The sequence below is a fragment of the Amaranthus tricolor genome, chromosome 10 (genome assembly GCF_026212465.1).
Source record: "Amaranthus tricolor cultivar Red isolate AtriRed21 chromosome 10, ASM2621246v1, whole genome shotgun sequence".
In the NCBI taxonomy this organism is placed as follows: domain Eukaryota; kingdom Viridiplantae; phylum Streptophyta; class Magnoliopsida; order Caryophyllales; family Amaranthaceae; genus Amaranthus; species Amaranthus tricolor.
This window is the reverse complement of record NC_080056.1, coordinates 786,253-803,080: the sequence shown is the minus strand read 5'-3', so window position 1 is coordinate 803,080 and position 16,828 is coordinate 786,253. Positions and strand designations below refer to the sequence as shown.

The 16,828-nt window shown below is 35.1% G+C and overlaps 2 protein-coding genes and 1 pseudogene across 5 annotated transcripts; 1 reads left to right on the top strand and 2 right to left on the bottom strand.

Moving 5' to 3' along the window:
- Nucleotides 1-662: 662 nt before the first annotated feature.
- Nucleotides 663-3,804, bottom strand: LOC130826059 (uncharacterized; annotated as a pseudogene).
- An 837-nt stretch (nucleotides 3,805-4,641) lies between these two features.
- On the top strand, nucleotides 4,642-14,907 carry LOC130826055 (probable U3 small nucleolar RNA-associated protein 11). Of its 4 annotated transcripts, XM_057691558.1 has the most exons (12): nucleotides 4,642-4,907; nucleotides 5,504-5,822; nucleotides 6,297-7,856; nucleotides 8,766-8,843; nucleotides 10,441-10,547; nucleotides 10,631-10,721; nucleotides 10,844-10,935; nucleotides 11,024-11,117; nucleotides 11,230-11,309; nucleotides 11,529-11,612; nucleotides 12,418-12,517; nucleotides 12,696-13,012. In XM_057691558.1, exons 5-12 carry the CDS (start codon nucleotides 10,492-10,494, stop codon nucleotides 12,786-12,788), a joined length of 690 nt encoding a protein of 229 aa, XP_057547541.1. In that variant the 5' UTR covers nucleotides 4,642-4,907; nucleotides 5,504-5,822; nucleotides 6,297-7,856; nucleotides 8,766-8,843; nucleotides 10,441-10,491; the 3' UTR covers nucleotides 12,789-13,012. The 4 variants fall into 4 exon arrangements, with proteins under 4 accessions (XP_057547541.1, XP_057547539.1, XP_057547542.1 ...); XM_057691556.1 differs by lacking the exon at nucleotides 6,297-7,856; XM_057691559.1 differs by lacking the exons at nucleotides 6,297-7,856; nucleotides 12,418-12,517; nucleotides 12,696-13,012 and adding an exon at nucleotides 13,733-14,907.
- LOC130826056 (probable U3 small nucleolar RNA-associated protein 11) lies at nucleotides 13,158-14,761 on the bottom strand. The gene is made up of 5 exons (XM_057691561.1): nucleotides 14,655-14,761; nucleotides 14,481-14,571; nucleotides 14,267-14,358; nucleotides 14,085-14,178; nucleotides 13,158-13,972 (listed from the first exon to the last, which is right to left on the bottom strand). Exons 1-5 carry the CDS (start codon nucleotides 14,708-14,710, stop codon nucleotides 13,772-13,774), a joined length of 534 nt encoding a protein of 177 aa, XP_057547544.1. The 5' UTR covers nucleotides 14,711-14,761; the 3' UTR covers nucleotides 13,158-13,771.
- Nucleotides 14,908-16,828: the final 1,921 nt, after the last annotated feature.

The window sequence follows — 16,828 nt, the reverse complement described above, 5'->3', positions numbered from 1 at the left end:
CTTTATACATCTTTACTTCTATACATGGTTCAATAGGAAGCTTCTTAGCCAAAGGGGACAAATTACAAAACCCATGTACCAGCTGACAACACAACAAACATAACTAATCGAATTTCGCAAATGGCCTTTTTTGTTGATTTTTGTCTTTTGGGTTTTTGGTTGGTCAAAATAAAAATGGTTTTTAAGCCAAAATCAAATTGGTATTATAAATAACTTTTACATTAGCTTTAGGCTTTTTAACCCACTTTTTCTCTACCTATACTGCCAACAGCTAACTTTTATTAAACATCTTTGTAATAGTTGGCTTATTACTTATTAGCTACCAAATCAGTCAATATCTTCAGTTGGTCAAACAAGCCAACGGCTCAAACTCAAGCCAACAACCATTCTCCAAACATACTCAATAGAAAAATGACAACGAAGAAGAATAAGACAAACAAAGAACAATACATCATGGAAAAAAGACAAAGTTTGTCATGTGGAGGCTATAAAAGGGGTTGAATTGTAGTTTATTTATTATCTATTATAGAACTTTGCAGTATTTAAAAGCTGAAGCACATGCGTTTGCAGTAGAAAAAGCAATAGAATAATGTGTTTGGTAAACGACTTTTAGTCAGCCGAAAAAATAGGTTTTAATATAACGTGAAAACATTACTCATAGCTGAATTTGCAATGTATCGTGTATAATATATATAATGTGGAATAGGAAATGAGACTCTTGGGATGGTGTATTAGTTCGGTAGTTGTAGCAACAAGAAGCCAATAACATACACATTGACACTCCGTCCACTAAGTTTACTATATATTTTCCTAAAAGCTCTAATATGAAAAAGCTAATGTAGCGAATTTAATGAGACAAATAATTAAATAGCAGAGTTTACAAACATTACACATGCCAAAAATGTATCAGCATTCAGCAGTTCTTCCTTGCACAGACCACAGAGCACATATGTTTTCCTTTAGCACGTCAAGCAGCATACTCTTTCCATTTTCGTGTAGGCGTGAAATATAGGAGAGGACCCAACAACAGCAATTCGCGCATCACAACATGCCAGAATTTCACGGAATCAACAAAATTACATTTATTTAGAGGCTTTGGCTTCTCTCGTTCCATATCTAGAAAAAACTTCTGCAAGTTTAGCCTTCTCCTTGACTTTTAACCTGCATTACGTTAACTAGTACATCAAAAACGGGAAAAACAAAAGAAACCAACAATGATGCAGAGTTGTGGACATTAACAATATGTTAGCTCGATGTTTTGGCTAAGCTTACTTCTTTGCAGATCCCGGTATTATAGGCTTTGGCTTCGTATCTGACTTAAGGCTCGGTTTCTTATTGGTCTTTCGGCTTGGCTTCCTATCCGCTTTATGTTTAACCTCCGTCTGATTTGTAAGGTTGGGCATCTTTTTAACCACCTTCGTCTCCTCTTCATACGACGAAGCTCTAGCAACCACTTTTGCTTCTATCGTCTCCATGTGTTTTACACGTTTCTCGAGGGTAAGATCTTCAGAGTTGAAGTATGTATCATTTTGATCATTGTCATTGTCTTCATCTTCATCTTCGTCTTCATCCTCCTCTAAGAAAGTATAACTTTCCTCAGAACCACTGCTGAACCCATCATAAGGTAATCCTTCGAAACTAGCATCAACCGGCTTTAGAATTTCACACTTTATCAGCTTCTCAGTCTTGCCAAAGGCAATACTTTGGCCCGAGAACATCTGAACAAAGCTGTAGTAAACAGAAGGTATTAAGTACTCGCAATTTCAAAATAATAATTCAAAGAGAAGTTGTAAGAACATTGATGCGCAGAACATTGTATGCAGAACGGAAAATTAGTTGTTTTCTCGCAGTGAGAAGGAAAATGCGATACCTGTTTGCATCCTTAACGGACTTGAAATCGACAAAAGCAAGGCCTTTGCAGACAGGATCCCTTGTTTTCTTGTTTCCGGAATTAACAGGTGATATGTTGATTGTTCCGGGTACTCCTTTAAAGGCTGACTTTAAATCTCTGTAGATATTCTTCTTCTTCGGAAGGTTGTTAATACGAACACGAATCCCACTCGGAACACCTTCCGCAGCTGCATAGAGGTAGTCCAAAATATATTTTTATTAGTTTTCTATAGTTTTCCATGTCAATGGAGACAATGATTTATATTTCTTCACTTCTTCGGTTATAAATTATAATAGACCAGATTAAAATGACTCATTAAATCATTTGTATTCATTTGTATTGTATAGTTATATGAAGTTGCAGATGATGTTAGCAAAACAACCTCTTTGTTATTACAAGGGTAACTCCCAAACCCTGCCTGCATATTCCCTAACCCCGCCTAGGCAGAAGTCAGTAGAATTTGGATAATAGCATGTAAAATGTTGTAGCAGTACATTTAGAACAGCTAGATCGGGTCTACCAGCAGCGAAAATCATAAGACTCGCAATAAACATATACGACCGTTTCCACCTTGGTTCGGGGATAGACAATCTACGATAGCAATAGTTATAAAGAAGCAATTGCCTAGAGTATGTAGTAAGTAGAATGTCGAAACTATGATTCAATTCTTCTAGTTTCACTGCAGAGATAATGGCTATCGGAATTTTATCTCAATTATCAAACTTGGAGATAATTTTGCTCAAATTTGCATACTCCAATGGAACAATGGCTATTGGCAAGACTCACCAAACGTCCACTTGTGTTTAGAAAGTCATTGTCGAAAATAGAAATGATGCAAAATGAGTGGAACGGACCATGATACAGAGTCATAGCATTTTAGATTCATCATTGTAAATCAACAAGTTTTACATTCATGTATACCAACATTTTTCTCAAAATTTCACAGGGAATACCTAAAGCAACCAATAATAAGCCTTCAACTAGATGTAACCCTAAATTCAAGCAATCAATTTCAAAATCCCAGCATAGTTATACCACATATATCCATTCAATTTCAACAAAAAATGCCCCAAAAAAGCAAAAGATATTAACCAAGAATAACAATTAAAACCAAGGATAAGATTATATACCTTTAAATAACTCATCCTGCATCTTATTCTTGGAATCAAACATTTTCCCTTCTTTCTTAAGCTTATTAACATTAGCAATTTGAGCTTTTAAACTTTGCTCAATCTCTTCCAATAATTTATCCTCAAGTGAAGTATCATAAACTTCCCTTCACCAAACCCCTTTGGTCTTTTCTCAAGCCAAGCATTCATCTTATCAAATGGAACCATCAATTCATCATCCTCCTCCTCCTCATCGTCATCAAAATCATCCTCATCATCATCAAAATCATACTCATCATCATCAAACTCATATTCATCTTCTATATCTTCAAAATCTTCACCTTTTACCACTATTATTTCATCAAAAGTTGAAATCTTTTCACTTTTTTGAGCAAATAAGGAAAACCCATTTGGACCCTGAAACAGAAAAACAAGTATATGAGATGGGTATCTTCAAAAATGTTCATTAATGTAATAAACTACAGAGAAAACATATATAATATAGCAGGGAAAGGGGATTTTGACTAACCCATGATGATAATGATAATGAAGAGGAATAGGGGAATGAATATGGTAGAAAAGGAAGCTTCTTTAGAACTAATGGCGGCGCTAATGGCTGTGAGAGAGTTCCCAATCCTAAGCCTAGCATTGTTGTTGGAGAGAAAAAGGATTAGGTTAGTTATTTGTAGATTACAGGGTCGTTAGTTTTCTATAGTTCCCTGCTTGAAGCCTGGAACTGAAAGAGTGCACCTAATCCTGAATTGTATTACTGGGGAAGGGGAAGAGTTATATATCCAAATTGGCAAATTCCAAGCCAAATCCATTTCTCTTTTAATTTTTTAATTTTATTTCAAAATGAATATTGTTAATTTGTCATGAAAATCAATCTAAAAAAAAATTGTCATGAAAAAAATATTACATAATTTATTAGTAGTACTATATATATATATATGATGAAAGCTCATTTTCTCAAATAAAAATCAATTCTTACGATATATAACGAATTAAACCTTTCTAGAAAAATAAAACCTTAAAATACTATTGTATAATGCCAAATACTACCGTTGTCGATATAATTTATTTTTTTTATTTTGATTTGTCTAATTAATTATGAGAAAGCGTGGCAATATCTTATGGTCATGGGAAGGGAGAATATATGCATGAGTGACCGTCTTTTAATTAAAGGCGACCTAAAAAAACTCATATTAACGACGTTTAAAAAATCCCAATCCGTATCTTAAAAGACGGGTCAATTTATAAAAATAAAAATATATTACAACTTACAATTTATAAGTGGGGAATTGGGGATGATAGATCACAAAATAAATTCAGGGAAATTTCACATGGTAGCATCGAATTTTTATGAAACGCTACGTGGCTAGGGCAAATTATAAAGACAATAACCAACCCTTAATAAGGATGAAAACGTCAAAATGGTAAATAAAACGGAAATTGACAAGAATTTAACGGAAAATACTACGACAGTTAGATACGGCATAAACTGAATGCTACCATGTAGAAAAATCTTACAAAAGTGCTATCACTAGCATGAAAGTTCGATGTTACCCCATAAAATTTCCCATAAATTAAATAGGATACCCACCAACCAAAAATTTTATTTGAAAATATTTGTTGGCTCAGTTGCCCAGTGCCTGAATATTGAAACTTAGTTAAAGCAATAATAAGAAAGAAAAAGTCGATAATTCATATTTAAGCGCCGCACTTTCTTCCTTGCTCATTTTTTCTGTTCTTCCCCCAAACCCTGAAAGAGATAAACAATTAACTCCCATCAATCTAGGGTTTCTCTTCTAATTTGGGAGAAGCATTTTCGTTCTGAGTTGTTGAAAGTTGAAACCCTTCGTCAAAACCAACCTACTGTCTGTTCGCGGCTCTCTACTTCTATTAAGGTTAGTTAATTTATGTGATTTTTTTTTATAATTAAGCTTAAATTTTGTGTTGTGTTGAATCTAATTTCATCTATTAATTTGCTCAATTTCTGCAATTTTTTAATTATTCCATTGTGGAATTGATAATTGATGAATTGAGACTATAGCGCCAATGGAAACAAAATTTGAGTCATAGAGTTTTGGGTATACTTTTGCAGATTAGGGTTTTTCAATTTAGCAGAAAGAGAAGTTTTGAATGGGGTCTAATTTATTGATAATTCTTCTTATTGAAGTCACAGTAGTAGAACATTACTCTATGAAAGCAATTGTATTGAATTGAATTTACTCATTTTCCTTTTTCATTGCCATAATAAAGTGAATTCTAGGGTGTAGGGATATGGATGTGAGGGTATTTACTATAAGGGGAGGAGAAGAGGAGATGAGAAATTTGTTACGTCGTTTTGTATCGAAAAAGTCATTACAGTATAAGAAAATTTACCCTCTTTGTAAAGATCATAGGCGGACCTATGTGGTAACAAAGGGTAGCCTAGGCTACCCATACTTTAAAAAAAAAATTAATATTTGTTTTTTAAAAAATGAATATTTCTGACTTACAGCTGGCTTCCTGTGAAAGTGAAGAAATGCGTGCAAGTGAAAACAGAAAACCCATTACCATATCCTCCCCTTTCTCTCTCCTTCCCTAATTCCTTTCTTCCCCATTTTCAAATTGAATCTTAGAGCCTCAATCCTTCCACATTCTCAATAGCCCTGATTCCTTTTTTTTTTTGCCGGCAGCCCGCGCCACCGCCAGTCCGCCACCGCACCTAGGTTTCGTTTGCTGGCAGCCGGTTGTGGTCAGTGGTCTGTGTACTCTGCGGACTGTGGTCTGTGTACACTGCCGTCCAGGCGTCCACCATTCTTGGCCTCTTGGATATTGTAAGTTTATCCCTCATTAAATTAATTTAGTATTTTATTACTTAAAAATTAAAATCTTTAGTTTTTTTTTGTAGATTTGTTCAATTGTTCTTTTAATGGTTATTTTAGGGTTTAGCAATTGTGAATTTGTTTAGCCATTAATTTAGGATTTCTGGATTGATGATGATTGTTGATTTGTTGTATGGATTTGAAAACTTTATTTGTGTTAATTTGTTTAGCCATGATTTAGCGTTTCTGGGCTTGTTCTTTTTATGAATGTTTTGGCTTTTTTAGTTTTGTCTTCTACTCTTATGTGCATATCTAGTGAATTAGAGACTATAGTAATATACTTTTTGTGTTGGTGTAATGGTGTTTGTTGAACATTTCTGATTGATTTAGGGTTTATGGATTTGTGGACATTGGTTTTTTTTGTTTGAATCTTGAATTATAGTAAATGTATAAATTTTGATTTATTTGATGTGGAATTGTGGACAGAAATTTGCAAGACTATGAAGAGATTAAAAGAAATTAGTATTGCTAGTTTATTTTACCAAACGCGAGAGCAAAAAGTGAGAATAATTCTAATCCAAGTTCCCTTCCAACCCAACAAAGTACAGTACAATCGAATAATATTCCTTCTTCATCGACTAATCCACCTCAAAATGAAGAGCATGAAACTGAAACAACTTCCCCTATGAATTTAGAGAGATTAAATGAAGTTGATGTTATGAATCTTCCACAAGACCCTGGTAAAAAGAAAAAGATTGTCTGAATTCCATGTCAATGATCAAGACATTATTGTTAGGAAAGAAAAAGATTGCCTAAATTCCATGTCAATGATCAAGACATTATTAGGAGAGAATATCAAAATATGAGAACTCGAAGAGAACAATTGTAGTTTTATATTTTGTTATCTTGTATTTCACTATGTTAGAATTTTAATCTCATTGTAATTTGTAACTTGTAATTTGGAGCAATGAAATGTTTTTGGGATGCTCATTTTATAAACAAAAGTGTCGGCCGTAATTTATTTCAACACGTTGGTGAATCATGAATGGTGCTACCCATGCTTTTGATTCCTGGATCCGCCTATGGCAAAGACTATCATTTGTTTTAGTGGTCATCATGAATTTCATTGCAAAACTATTTATGTTAGCTTGTTATTGTTCATAAGCAAGGAAAATTTCGGGATTGTCATTTTATCTTTACACAATTGTCGGTCACTGGTAGATGAATCATCTTGTTACTATAAGGTGAAATTTTTTTATCATATGTTATTTGTTATATAATAGTTAATCAACCCTGTCTGTAACACCCTGAGATTTTAATGACGTAATTATTTAATATTTTAATAGTCTTTAAAGATTTTACAATTATATTTAATTATTTTTGAATTGGTTTAATAAAATTCTTTCACATACGGATTTAAACGTTAACTTATATATATTAAAAATACAATTACGATTTCTAAATAAAGAGGTTCGAATCAAAATAATTATTTTATTAAAATGTGTGAGCCCACGAAGGTGAATCTCTTAATTGGGTCTCGCAAGAAAAACAAATCGAGATAAAAATAAATAAATAAATAATAATAATAATAATAATAATAGTAATGACAAGTATAAAAACCCACGAAACCCTAAATGCTTCAAACCAGCCGTCATTCACCTTCCGTTATTCCCCTTCTCTCTTTCTCCCACTCCCTCCTCCCCCACTGTGAGCAAGAGCAGCCGGCAGCCACCCTACAAGCAGCCACCAGCACAGCTGCGCCTCTTTTCCTCCTCCACAAGTAGCAGGCGCAGCAACCAACTTTGCTCCACCACCTAGCAGCAGCAGCCGCTGCTTTGTGCACCCCCAAACAGCAGCTGTGAGCAGCCGGCACCCTCACCACCATCAGCTGCCGCCCACGTGACCAACAGCCACCAGCAGCAGGGGCTGCAATCTTCCCCGCCAGCAAGCAGTCGGTTCTGGACCTCCTTCCAGCCGGTTCTGAGCTCTTCCACCATCTCCACAAGCTTCATTCTCCTCTTCACTTTCCTTACTAGTCTTAGCTTGGTGAGCCATCTCCTCTTCCCCTATTTGATTCCTCCTTGTTCCAATTGAAAATATAAAGTTTATGAGGAAAGTGTTGAACTTTATATGATTGTTATTGAATCTTGTTATGGGTGAGAATTGGATTGACGATTTGAATGTACTTATGAATTAGGTTTTAGAAATATGAATGAAAAGTGTTGAGCTTTGTATTATTTTCATTGAATCTTTTTGTGGGTAAGAGGGTGTTTGATGAATTCAACATATTTATGACTTAGAGTTTGAAGTATGAATGAAAATAACATATTTATGACTTAGAGTTTGAAGTATGAATGAAAATAATGGTTGTGTGCTATTTTGATGGTGTCTTAGTACATGAGCAACTTTAATTGTGTTGAATGTGGGAGTTTTGTTAGGCATGATAGTCTTAATTGGCCTTGTTGAAATAAATGAAATTATTAATGTTGATTACAAGTACTCTCGTTAGGTTATCGAATCTATAATTAAATGACATTAGTAAGGCTATGAACATAGTGTCAACTTATTGAGAATTATTAAAGTCACTTGTTATGATGTCTTGATTTTAGTTCTTTCTAACCTTGGAGAAAATAATAAATGATATTGCGATTTGATAACCTTAAGACTCGTCCTTGTCGTCATATTAGCACTATATCTATTAAGATGATGTGAATCGTTATAACTCAAAGATTAGTTGGTGTAATAAAACAGTTGACATAATCATTTTATTCTTTGTCGATGGAAAAACTTGTATTATTGTTGAATTGACGATTATGCTTGGTGTTGAATGAGATGTGTGCGTGCTAGAAGTAATTGAAAACTTATCGTGAAGAGATGATAGTGGTTACTTTGGCTTTTAGCTGGTATGACAAAGTAGTTAAAGGAACTTATTAGCTCTATTCATAACTTATATAGGTGCCCACTTCATAAGAGGAAAGTAGAACCTTAGTTGGGTGATTTTTGTAACTTTTGGTCGTGCAGTGACGCTTGCAGGTACGTACACGCAGTAATTAATTATCATATTCATTATTTCAAAGTATTATCAATATTTCATGATTATATGCATCGTATTAGAATTATAGAGCGCTAGAAAGTAAACTATACTAGCGTAGAGTCATAATAGTGATATAGGCAAGTAGAATGAAAGCATTAGGAGACTATGAGAACAGATAGAGAACGCACCATGGTTGTGTGCAGTATTGAAGTGATTTCCTACTTATGGAGCCTTGATTTATGATTGGTTGGCGTGACTCAACTGGATTATGTCCGGTTGATTTAATAGTCCCCTAGGTGAGGTTCGACGGGACCACCGTAAGGGGGGTATGAGCATGCTTGGGTCATTGGGCGCCGGGAGGCCGATAACGCCCCTTGACCGATGTGATACCATGCGGGCCTTGCAAACCCCAATATGGTAGCCTCTTCACTGGTTTAGTACCCCAGTGTGTTAGTTTTTTTCCCGAAGGTAGGACCCGAGAGGGTCAGCTGGAGGGGGCTTGAGCTCATACTTTGCCATTGGACGCCGGGAGGCCGATAACGTCCTTGGCCGTGTCACTATGCCATGAATAGAGAAAGGATCCACTACCCTTGAATACACTTAGAGAGATTAGTAGTTTGAAAGAGAAATTATGAGTAAATATAGGTGTTAGACAGATGAGTAGACTTGTTGTCGCCATACTATATCGCTGTCTATAGTTTTGTTCAATGACTCTAATTATTATAAGTTCATTAATTACTGACGTGTACGTGTTTGTGTTTATGTTTGATTGTTGATGACTTTCTATGATTGTCCTGCTATGACACATTGGTCTTTGGTCTAATGTCGAGCAGCAGGAGGATTATAGACAGGCGTAGTAGGTATTGGAGCTTCTTTTGCATTGCATTGCATTGGGGGAGAGTGATGAGGGCGAAGCATAACTTGTGTCATGCCGCTATCTTTCGATTTTTGTAACTCTTGTTATCTTTCGTAAACTTTAGTTGTATACGTTTTGTTATGAGGCTTTGTGTCCTCCCCTGTATAATTGTATTTCCGCTGCGTAGTTTATAACTTTGTATGGTTTTAAGGAGTCAAGTCATTTTAAAACGCAAGCGTTGACACTGGAACCACGATCCATACTGGGCATGTTAATTTGAGAAGCCGGCGACGAATCATTCCGCCGTGACCTAGTATTGATAGGCCGTTGATGCCTTTACTTTATTAGATTCTAAATAACTTTTGTTTTTCTACAAAGGCGCACAGTTTTAGGGCAGATGCTGTCGAAATTTCCACTCACCTTTTTAAAGTTAATATTTAAACATTTATCCAAATTCTTTTCCTTTTTTCTTTTATGTAACACCCGAATTTCCTCCCGTCTTTTACGGTATTGGTTTCGTTAAGGGGGTCGGAAATTCAGGGGTGTTACACTGTCATTCATTGTTTTGTGGTTCACACAATCTTAATAAACAGGTTTTCATTGAAAGTCGAAAGTCCGAAGTGTTTGTTTCTTATCTAATACATCTTTTATGGAACTAGAACAGCTCTTGGGGAGCTTTTGCTCTTGTTTTCTACCCTAATCTTCTACTGTAGTGAAATTACAAGGTTTCATTTTTGCAGATTATATATTAAACAAAGAGAGTTGTTTTGAAATTGCTTAAAGCATCCAAGATGTCATCTATAAGGAATGCAATCCCTAAAAGGACGTATAAGGAGCGATCTCAACCGTGAGTCTTCACACCCCTGTTTATTAGCTCGGCTTTAAATCCTTCTTCATTTTCAATTTATATTTTCTCTGTGTTCATGTCAGGGCTTCAAGGAAAAAGTTTGGGTTCCTTGAAAAGCACAAGGATTATGTTATTCGTGCTAGGGAATACCACAAAAAGGAGGAGACATTACGGGTAATTATTTCGTTGCTAGTTCTTTTATTGCTAGAACCTTTAAGGTTTTTATTTCATTGGCTGTGTTGGATGTTGTCTCTTGATTGATCTCACTCATCTCGATTCCAAATTGGGATTTGCAGATACTCAAAGAGAAGGCTGCTAATAGGAACCCTGATGAATTCTATTTTGGCATGATCAGAACCAAAACAATTAATGGAGTACATAGACCTGAGTAGGTTTATGGTTTTTGTTGCTTATGTTCTTTGTATGTTGTCTAATGCTACTTATAAGCTCATTATTTTGTTTCTGTATGACCTTAGGAGCGAGGCAAACAAATATACACCAGAAGAACTTTCATTGATGAAGACACAAGACATTGGATATGTGCTTCAGAAACTACAAATTGAAAAGAAGGTAATCTCTTCTAGTGTATAATTCTTGATGGTTTTTAATTATGCTGAGAAAGAGATAAAACTTTCTGTTTCTTTTGTATATGTTGTTGATATTATGTTCCTTGTGTTTACAGAAAGTTGAAAAGCTTAAAGCTACGCTACACAATTTAGATAATCAGCCATCAAACAGACACATTTACTTTGCAGAAGACAGGTTTGTGATTGAATCATTTGGTTTTGGGGGAGTAGCTGAGCAGGAACTATTTTTTTCTTCATGTAGATTGTCAGAACTGTTTCCTTTTCAATTCTACTTCTGGTTCAATACTTGTGAATTGAATGTCTTTTATGCCTTTTCTGCTTCTTTGCACTACTGTCAAAACCAAGTGCTAATTTTGGAATTTGATTCATCTATCTTGAAACCTTTATCTATCAGGGAAGAGGCGAATGAATTACAATCGAAGTTCTCACGGAACAAAGAGCTCAACACATTAGGACCTATACCTAAGGGGATCAAGAGGTAAAGGTCCATTATTATTTTTTTTATACGAGTCTTTAAGAATATCTTGTTTTTTTCTTATGCTTTGTATATATGAAAAAATATGGCAAATGGCATTTTGATTGATTCGTCTTAATGCATATTTAGAATCTCTTGCATAGTAACTACTATTTTTCAATCAGTATTAATATTGTTTTACTTTTTGTACTTCATATATATGAAATAACATTGTCAAATGGTATTTTGTTTAATTCGTCTCAATGCATTATATGAATTTTTATAATTTTTAATTATGCGCTACTAAAGATATTAAAGGTCAAAATAGTACATTGGATTGTTAATTCCAATTAGAGGAAGTATATGCATACTTTTGTTTTATATGATAATAAAAAATTAGCTTTAATGTATATCTAATGCTCAATGCCCTATGTATCAACTAAATTAAGATAAGGGGAATATCTTGAATGATTGAATGACTTATAGTGATTTAGCCTCTATCCAAAGACATGTAGCTTAGATATCTGTTCAGCTCAACTTGCTGTTGTTAATCAAATTCAGACATAAACAGTCTTATCCTCTTAATTTAATGGTGAGAATCGGTGTTGATGCTAGAATCAGATGTTAAGTTGGTGCTTTTTGATTCAGCCTCTGTAGATGGTTCAAGCTCAAAAATTCAATTGATACTTGTATGCATTAATTTGTGGTACAATGTTCGAGCTTAGATGCATTTCTGGTTATATTCATCGTTTCTTTTTTGCAAAAAAACTGATGTTAAAAATATCTCATTTATTTTTATGCGTATTCATATTGAATTTGTTATGGACAGAAAGATGAATGCTTCCTACAAGGAGCTCGAGGCTAGAATGAAAAGAGTTGAAGATTTGGAGAGAGTCCATGCAGAGATGACCTTGAAGAAAGAGCTACAGGTACTAATTAAACTCCTAGAGAATGACCGACATTATAGATTCCATACTGTCTCTTAACTTTGCATAATGGTACTTTTCTTGCTAATTTCTGAACCCCTTCCTAATTTAACAGACATAGCCGTATACTATAGTTGATAGTTATATACTAGATATAAGATTTGTTTGTATATTGATACAGAAGAAGGGTAGGAAACACAAGTTACGGGAAGATGAGATTGTTTGCCCCACATCAAAGCCAGTATACAAGTGGCGAGCAGAACGTAAGCGATGAATAGACTGTGATCAACTGTGTTAGGACAGAGAACATTCTGAATGCATGTAATGTAACACTATCTTCACTTATTGAATCGACGGGAAAGTGAGGCAAATTCCTTAGTGAATTTATCTTACTCATTTTCGCGAGATGTATTCTAGACAAGTTCTGAATTCTGATGTATTCGTGCTTTGACATTGTACCACAAATTAATGCATACAAGTATCAATTGAATTTTTGAGCTTGAACCATCTACAGAGGCTGAATCAAAAAGCACCAACTTAACATCTGATTCTAGCATCAACACCGATTCTCACCATTAAATTAAGAGGATAAGACTGTTTATGTCTGAATTTGATTAACAACAGCAAGTTGAGCTGAACAGATATCTAAGCTACATGTCTTTGGATAGAGGCTAAATCACTATAAGTCATTCAATCATTCAAGATATTCCCCTTATCTTAATTTAGTTGATACATAGGGCATTGAGCATTAGATATACATTAAAGCTAATTTTTTATTATCATATAAAACAAAAGTATGCATATACTTCCTCTAATTGGAATTAACAATCCAATGTACTATTTTGACCTTTAATATCTTTAGTAGCGCATAATTAAAAATTATAAAAATTCATATAATGCATTGAGACGAATCAAACAAATGCCATTTGACAATGTTTTTTCATATATATGAAGTACAAATTGAAAAACAATATGTCAATATCGATTGATAAATAGTAACCCATGTATAAGGCATGTTTCACGGTGAGACCATCTCATATAAGAATTTGTGAACAAAAAAATAATGAAACTTTACCTCTTGATAGCGACAGGTATAGATCCTAATGTGTTAGGCTCTTTGTTCTGTGGGGACTTTGATAGTAATTCATTCGCCTCTTCCTTGTTAGGTAAAGGTTTACAGATAGATCAATCAGGTTCTAAAATTAGCACTTGCTTTAGACAAATAGTGCAGGGAAGCAGAAAAGGCATAGAAGACATTCATTCACAAGTATTGAACCAGAAGTAGAATTGAAAAGGAAACAGTTCTGACAATCTACATGAAGAAAAAAATAGTTCCTGCTCAGCTACTCCCCCAAAACCAAATGATTCAATCACAAACCTGTCTTCTGCAAAGTAAATGTGTCTGTTTGATGGCTGATTATCTAAATTGTGTAGCGTAGCTTTAAGCTTTTCAACTTTCTGTAAACACAAGGAACATAATATCAACAACATATACAAAAGAAACAGAAAGTTTTATCTCTTTCTCAGCATAATTAAAAACCATCAAGAATTATACACTAGAAGAGATTACCTTCTTTTCAATTTGTAGTTTCTGAAGCACATATCCAATGTCTTGTGTCTTCATCAATGAAAGTTCTTCTGGTGTATATTTGTTTGCCTCGCTCCTAAGGTCATACAGAAACAAAATAATGAGCTTATAAGTAGCATTAGACAACATACAAAGAACATAAGCAACAAAAACCATAAACCTACTCAGGTCTATGTACTCCATTAATTGTTTTGGTTCTGATCATGCCAAAATAGAATTCATCAGGGTTCCTATTAGCAGCCTTCTCTTTGAGTATCTGCAAATCCCAATTTGGAATCGAGATGAGTGAGATCAATCAAGAGACAACATCCAACACAGCCAATGAAATAAAAACCTTAAAGGTTCTAGCAATAAAAGAACTAGCAACGAAATAATTACCCGTAATGTCTCCTCCTTTTTGTGGTATTCCCTAGCACGAATAACATAATCCTTGTGCTTTTCAAGGAACCCAAACTTTTTCCTTGAAGCCCTGACATGAACACAGAGAAAATATAAATTGAAAATGAAGAAGGATTTAAAGCCGAGCTAATAAACAGGGGTGTGAAGACTCACGGTTGAGATCGCTCCTTATACGTCCTTTTAGGGATTGCATTCCTTATAGATGACATCTTGGATGCTTTAAGCAATTTCAAAACAACTCTCTTTGTTTAATATATAATCTGCAAAAATGAAACCTTGTAATTTCACTACAGTAGAAGATTAGGGTAGAAAACAAGAGCAAAAGCTCCCCAAGAGCTGTTCTAGTTCCATAAAAGATGTATTAGATAAGAAACAAACACTTCGGACTTTCGACTTTCAATGAAAACCTGTTTATTAAGATTGTGTGAACCACAAAACAATGAATGACAGTGTAACACCCCTGAATTTCCGACCCCCTTAACGAAACCAATACCGTAAAAGACGGGAGGAAATTCGGGTGTTACATAAAAGAAAAAAGGAAAAGAATTTGGATAAATGTTTAAATATTAACTTTAAAAAGGTGAGTGGAAATTTCGACAGCATCTGCCCTAAAACTGTGCGCCTTTGTAGAAAAACAAAAGTTATTTAGAATCTAATAAAGTAAAGGCATCAACGGCCTATCAATACTAGGTCACGGCGGAATGATTCGTCGCCGGCTTCTCAAATTAACATGCCCAGTATGGATCGTGGTTCCAGTGTCAACGCTTGCGTTTTAAAATGACTTGACTCCTTAAAACCATACAAAGTTATAAACTACGCAGCGGAAATACAATTATACAGGGGAGGACACAAAGCCTCATAACAAAACGTATACAACTAAAGTTTACGAAAGATAACAAGAGTTACAAAAATCGAAAGATAGCGGCATGACACAAGTTATGCTTCGCCCTCATCACTCTCCCCCAATGCAATGCAATGCAAAAGAAGCTCCAATACCTACTACGCCTGTCTATAATCCTCCTGCTGCTCGACATTAGACCAAAGACCAATGTGTCATAGCAGGACAATCATAGAAAGTCATCAACAATCAAACATAAACACAAACACGTACACGTCAGTAATTAATGAACTTATAATAATTAGAGTCATTGAACAAAACTATAGACAGCGATATAGTATGGCGACAACAAGTCTACTCATCTGTCTAACACCTATATTTACTCATAATTTCTCTTTCAAACTACTAATCTCTCTAAGTGTATTCAAGGGTAGTGGATCCTTTCTCTATTCATGGCATAGTGACACGGCCAAGGACGTTATCGGCCTCCCGGCGTCCAATGGCAAAGTATGAGCTCAAGCCCCCTCCAGCTGACCCTCTCGGGTCCTACCTTCGGGAAAAAAACTAACACACTGGGGTACTAAACCAGTGAAGAGGCTACCATATTGGGGTTTGCAAGGCCCGCATGGTATCACATCGGTCAAGGGGCGTTATCGGCCTCCCGGCGCCCAATGACCCAAGCATGCTCATACCCCCCTTACGGTGGTCCCGTCGAACCTCACCTAGGGGACTATTAAATCAACCGGACATAATCCAGTTGAGTCACGCCAACCAATCATAAATCAAGGCTCCATAAGTAGGAAATCACTTCAATACTGCACACAACCATGGTGCGTTCTCTATCTGTTCTCATAGTCTCCTAATGCTTTCATTCTACTTGCCTATATCACTATTATGACTCTACGCTAGTATAGTTTACTTTCTAGCGCTCTATAATTCTAATACGATGCATATAATCATGAAATATTGATAATACTTTGAAATAATGAATATGATAATTAATTACTGCGTGTACGTACCTGCAAGCGTCACTGCACGACCAAAAGTTACAAAAATCACCCAACTAAGGTTCTACTTTCCTCTTATGAAGTGGGCACCTATATAAGTTATGAATAGAGCTAATAAGTTCCTTTAACTACTTTGTCATACCAGCTAAAAGCCAAAGTAACCACTATCATCTCTTCACGATAAGTTTTCAATTACTTCTAGCACGCACACATCTCATTCAACACCAAGCATAATCGTCAATTCAACAATAATACAAGTTTTTCCATCGACAAAGAATAAAATGATTATGTCAACTGTTTTATTACACCAACTAATCTTTGAGTTATAACGATTCACATCATCTTAATAGATATAGTGCTAATATGACGACAAGGACGAGTCTTAAGGTTATCAAATCGCAATATCATTTATTATTTTCTCCAAGGTTAGAAAGAACTAAAATCAAGACATCATAACAAGTGACTTTAATAATTCTCAATAA

Coding starts and splice junctions, on each gene's coding strand:
- LOC130826055 (XM_057691557.1), top strand. CDS start 10,492: ATGTCATCTATAAGGAATGCAATCCCTAAAAGGACGTATAAGGAGCGA. Junction 10,722..10,843: donor AAAAGGAGGAGACATTACGG/GTAATTATTTCG, acceptor TGGGATTTGCAG/ATACTCAAAGAGAAGGCTGC. Junction 11,118..11,229: donor AACTACAAATTGAAAAGAAG/GTAATCTCTTCT, acceptor TTGTGTTTACAG/AAAGTTGAAAAGCTTAAAGC.
- LOC130826056 (XM_057691561.1), bottom strand. CDS start 14,710: ATGTCATCTATAAGGAATGCAATCCCTAAAAGGACGTATAAGGAGCGA. Junction 14,572..14,654: donor TATAAGGAGCGATCTCAACC/GTGAGTCTTCAC, acceptor TGTTCATGTCAG/GGCTTCAAGGAAAAAGTTTG. Junction 13,973..14,084: donor AACTACAAATTGAAAAGAAG/GTAATCTCTTCT, acceptor TTGTGTTTACAG/AAAGTTGAAAAGCTTAAAGC.